The sequence below is a fragment of the Cynara cardunculus genome, assembly GCF_001531365.2.
Source record: "Cynara cardunculus var. scolymus isolate 2C chromosome LG 12, CcrdV1, whole genome shotgun sequence".
Lineage (NCBI taxonomy): Eukaryota > Viridiplantae > Streptophyta > Magnoliopsida > Asterales > Asteraceae > Cynara > Cynara cardunculus.
The window spans coordinates 6445742-6450811 of NC_037539.1; the positions used below are offsets into that span (position 1 = coordinate 6445742).

Below are 5070 nucleotides of genomic sequence, written 5' to 3' on the forward strand. Positions count from 1 at the left end.
CCTTAACCTCTTACCGATTAAGAGGTTGGCTCTTAATGTAACCATTAAGAGCCAAACAAACAGCCACTTAATCATTCTGACCACTTAATCATTTTGCAGTAAACCATTCAGGAGCTGCCAATAATTAGTCAAAATTGAAACATGTGGAAGCTTTGAAGCGCAATACCTTTGAGGTTGTGAATCGATACCTGTGAATCAAAACCTTTGAGGCTGTAAATCGATACCTTTGAATTGAGGCTGTGAATTTGAAGCCTTTGTGAATTGAAACCTTTGAGGCTGTGAATCGAAGCCTTTGTGAATCCAAAGCTTTGTGCGGCTGCGTTGCTTTGTTGCTAATTGAGACTGAAACAAGACTGTAGGAGTATAGGGCACACACGGGTTATCAGGTTAGGTCGGGTCCTATGGGGCTTGACCCAATTCCAACCCAATAAAGTCGGTTGGCTAATTTTTTGATCAATCATGTATCGGTTTACCTCGGGTTGGTTTTTTTTTTTAGAATTTTTTGGGTTAGGTCGATCAGGTTGGTCGGGTTTTTAAGCACCCCTGGGGACAAGTGTGCATTTATCACTCAAAGTTGGTTGTTTATTAACTATTCAGTTTAAGTATTTGGTGATCTAATAGACTTAGTACCCGATGTTTTAGATCTTTTAAGTCTTTCAGCTTGTTTAGCGTTTGATTAGATGTTTAAATCTCCCGCTGCAAATGTTTGTAAGATATTTATGGTTTTAGTTTCATTCCGTTGATGGTTTAGATTGGTCCCATCCATGAAAAAAACAGCGTGTGACAGTTGGACTCAAATGACTCTAACCCAATTTCAACCAAATACTAACCTTTTGAATATTTTACAACACGATCAAATACCAAGTGGCGTTGAGTTAAATTGAATGAGTTAATCGGGTTTTTGTGCAAAACTAGGAGAGATTTATTTAGCACACTTGATTCAAAATCATATTATTCAAAAGAATAAAAAAATATGGAATTAAAAAGGGAAATTGACCAAAATAGCCAATTCTATCAATCAAATACACTTTTTAACCACTTTCGACATCACATTCTCATTTTAGTCGGTTTACGTAAATCCAATATGCATTTACGTAAAGCCTATTTTCAGTTTAAAGTTAAATTTGCCAAACAAACATAAACAATATTTCTTTTATTAACCTGAATATTCAACCCCTTATGCCAGATAACAGGCTATTTCATAGGTAGTCCGGAATCAACATGTTAAAAAGATAGATTTTTAAGGAATTGAGGATAAAGCTGCCAATATCTCCCATCCTTTTGCCTTGAAGCTTCCACACAGTGAAAGAGATGAATTCCACAATCTGCACACCTAATTCCCTCCTTTCATACACCCCTTTGAAACCCAATTCCAATTCCAATTCCCTTTGCAATTCCAATTCCCTTGTTCCGAAACGCCCTTCAACACTTCGTTTCACTCCCAGAGCTTCTCTTTCCGTCCCCAAGGAAACCATTCTCAAATCCTTCCATGAACGAAGAGCACTCAAGGTCTGCTCACCCGTTTCCTTTTCTTCTGTTGGTTTCCATCCTTTTTAGATTCTTAATTTTTGTAATCCAACGTTTTTTGGTGGGTGGTTTTGCAGATCATTTCTGGGTTGCAGAATTTCAATAAAGACAACGTTGCTTCTGTTGTTACTGCTGCTGATAAGGTACAGCTCTACATCTGTTGCAAACCAACCATTTCTACTCTATTACTTGTTAAAATGCCTCAAAATGCTTTTTAGTGTTTGTGGGTCTTTCTGCCATGGTAACTAATTGAGGATAATAGATAGAAAAGTAGATTTGTGAGCTTCTGTAGCCTATCAATAACTTCCGCCATGGTTTTAAGCTAAATCCGAAATTATCCACTCAGTATGTAGCTTTTCGAGTTTAGGGCATTATACATGGTATCAGAGCCGGGAACTGTGTCAGCGAGGACTCTAAGGGGGAGTATTTAAATCCCACATTATCCGGGAGGGAACAAAAGTTGTCTTAAACAAGGGACGATATACTTTCTCTATCATGCACGTTTTAAAACCGTACGTCTAGGTCTGGATAAAACGGACAATATCTGGTACGATTGGTCGGGATGTTACATATAGTTTGAGAACCCCTTATTACCCTCCATAAGACCTTAAGAGAGGAGAGGTTATATTGAGGAGAAATGGTTCAATTTCATCCAACATGGGACTCTTAACACACCCCTCAGTGGTAGAACTTGGCTCTGATACCATGTAAGAATATGGTAATACTGACGTTGTTTCCGTGAAGACCCCAGTAGACATATGATAGGTAATATAGCAGGTAATCGTGAAATACAACAGATAGAATGACAATTCAGCTTTCTTGCATCACCTGCTATAACAAAGAGTAATCTCTATATAGCATTGATCATAGGTCATTAAGCAGTTTTTTGTTCATTATGTTCTTATATTGATTAGATGTATGCAATAAGAAGCGGTATTAACGATCTTTCTCCGTACGTGTGCTCGTAGGGTGGAGCAACACATGTCGATATAGCTTGTGATCCGGAGTTGGTCAAGCTAGTCACCAGCTTAACTTGTCTCCCCGTATGTTGCAACTTAATATTCCTTCCAAATTCGAATTCTTTAAAAAAATTCACTTCTTACAAGTCGAGGGTATTTATGGAAACGACTCTATTCTTTGGGATAGAGGTCAGGTTTGCGTACATCCCACCCTCCCCGGACCCCACCTGCGGGTCGAATATACTGGGCTCGTTTGCATACTCTACTCTAAGAGTCATATGCTTCTATTTGTCTCCTTGTCAGGTCTGTGTCTCATCCGTAGATCCGTCTGCTTTTCTTGCTGCTGTTGAAGCCGGAGCTTCGATGGTTCCCCCCCCCCCTTAACTTTCATTAAACCACTTGATATTTTTAATTCGTTATCTTGGATTTCGACTATAGATAGGGTCGTATTTATGGTTCATAACGAATAAATGTTATATGCAGGTGGAGATCGGGAACTATGATTCGTTCTACGAGTCAGGCATCGTTTTTTCACCTGACCAGGTTCGTTTGTAGATATCGCGTGTTACAAGATAAAATTTCAAGCATTTGTTCTCTTTTAATGGTAAGTGACTAGATGAGGTCGGGTTCTGGTGAGAACAACCCATTTTCGTGAAAACGTGAGAAAAAGTGAAGTATCCTTATACTGTGTGAAAGTTTGTCGTGAGAACTGTAAAGATATAACTTTATACTGTCTATGTGAAGGTTACATATTCACACAATATAACGTAACATTCCAATACGCGGTTGAAGGGGATCGTGAATTGAACCATCATCTGATGTTTTCTGTAGATACTGAAGTTAACGATGGAAACACGAAGAATTCTTCCATCAGTGACGTTATCGGTCACCGTGCCGCATACGTTAAGCCTCCTGGATCAAGTAATACGCCTTTAAAGATCAAAATATGGTTTTTGTTTTATGAAGAATTTAGATTCGGGTGACGATGAATGTTGATTTTACAGGCTAAGCTGGCCGAGCAGTTGGAACAAGAAGGCGTTGACATCATTCAGACCGAAGGAGGAAAATGCTCCAATCCTTCAAAGTCTGGTGTTCTTGGTTTAATCGAAAAGGTTAGACTAGATTTCAACACGTACACCCATAACGTCAAACGGATGGCCTAGCGGTTCGATTCCTGTTAGGTGTCATTCGTTCTTTTGTGCGTTTGGTATGTGGGACAAGAAACCAAACAAAGCCAATATATCACACTTGAAAGTAGGGTTTGGGGGTGGGATGGGGCTAGAATGTATGCAAACCTGCCCTACACCTGTTTGGTTGGTTTTCCACTAAGTCTTGTATGTATAAAGTTGTCTTTGTGGATTAATCTATCTATATAGATTCGGAAGGAGCGTGTTTTTTAATTGGGAGGGGAAGGTTTGGAAAATCTTGGTTTTTTGTATAAAGCTCTCCCCTAAAAGCTTATTGACTAAGCCACTTTCCATATCATTAAGCCAGTACCAAACTATCATGTATAGTTGACCAAATAAGTTGTGAGCCCCATTAAGCTCGTTAAGCTACTAACAAACATGCACGCGTCTTCAAGAACTCCTATCAGTAATCATGTTCTCAGGCAACTGGTCCCTGCACCTAGTTTGTTTAACCTAATCCTGTGTCTCCAAGAACTTCTATCAGATATCATGTCCTCAGAAATCTCTAAGGCTACCATATCCGTCCTCGGCTGTTCACCATAAACTAGTTATACAAACTGAACAGAATTCCATCTTAATCTTGCATGCCGAAAATGATAACGATTACTATGGTTTCTGATTTGTTATCTTTAATTACAACAAAACGTAGGCAACTCCGACGCTGGCAGCAGCTTATTCGATTTCACGGGCTGTTAAGATCCCGGTCATGTGTGCATCCGGATTAAGTGCGGTTACAGCACCGATGGCCATCACGGCCGGGGCTGCAGGAGTGGTAAGCACATATCTTGAACGTCTTTCTATCAAATTTTGAAAACCCTCTTTCCGTTTTCGACAACTGACCACTTTCATGTGTATCCATTTGCAAAATAGGGTGTCGGGTCAGCCATAAACAAGCTGAACGATGTGGTTGCGATGATCGCGGAAGTCAGAAGCATCGCGGATTCATTAGGGCTGTCGGTCAACGTAGAAAGTGAATTCGAAAACAGAGGTTTGAGAGTTGTTTAGTTTGTATTACAATAAATAGTAGTGCATGAAGGTGGATCTTTGTTTTGACTTTTTAAGAGTCCAGAAATGTAAGAAGAACCATGAAAGCTTTAAGCTCCTTCATAGTTTATATTTATATGGGTGTTTACTTTATCTTATCCTTTCTGGACCTTATAAGGGTATAAATTGTAAATTTCAAAAGTATAAGGACAAAAAAGCAACTTTCAACAAACCATACGGACAAAATTGTAATTTATTTGGTCCATTTTCTCAATAAAACCCATTGTTTACCAACATTCGTTTCGACGGTGAACACTGAACCATGAAACCTCCCAACAAACTCTTCTTCTCCTCTCTTAAACAAGTAGAGAAGCGTTTGAAACTGGACGACGGAAATTCACCAGAAACCACTC

At 39.3% G+C, this 5070-nt stretch overlaps 1 protein-coding gene across 1 annotated transcript; it reads left to right on the forward strand.

Moving 5' to 3' along the window:
- The first annotated feature begins 1282 nt into the window (after window positions 1-1282).
- LOC112523058 (uncharacterized protein ycf23-like) lies at window positions 1283-4813 on the forward strand. Its single transcript, XM_025132496.1, has 9 exons — window positions 1283-1509; window positions 1605-1670; window positions 2496-2570; window positions 2790-2852; window positions 2970-3029; window positions 3318-3407; window positions 3491-3598; window positions 4323-4445; window positions 4544-4813. Exons 1-9 carry the CDS (start codon window positions 1312-1314, stop codon window positions 4676-4678), a joined length of 918 nt encoding a protein of 305 aa, XP_024988264.1. The 5' UTR covers window positions 1283-1311; the 3' UTR covers window positions 4679-4813.
- Window positions 4814-5070: the final 257 nt, after the last annotated feature.

What these genes read in the sequence shown, in the direction of transcription:
- LOC112523058 (XM_025132496.1), top strand. Translation starts at nt 1,312, where the DNA reads ATGAATTCCACAATCTGCACACCTAATTCCCTCCTTTCATACACCCCT. An exon ending in TCGTTTTTTCACCTGACCAG is followed by an intron (nt 3,030 to 3,317) that starts GTTCGTTTGTAG and finishes TGTTTTCTGTAG; the next exon opens with ATACTGAAGTTAACGATGGA. An exon ending in CGTTAAGCCTCCTGGATCAA is followed by an intron (nt 3,408 to 3,490) that starts GTAATACGCCTT and finishes TTGATTTTACAG; the next exon opens with GCTAAGCTGGCCGAGCAGTT.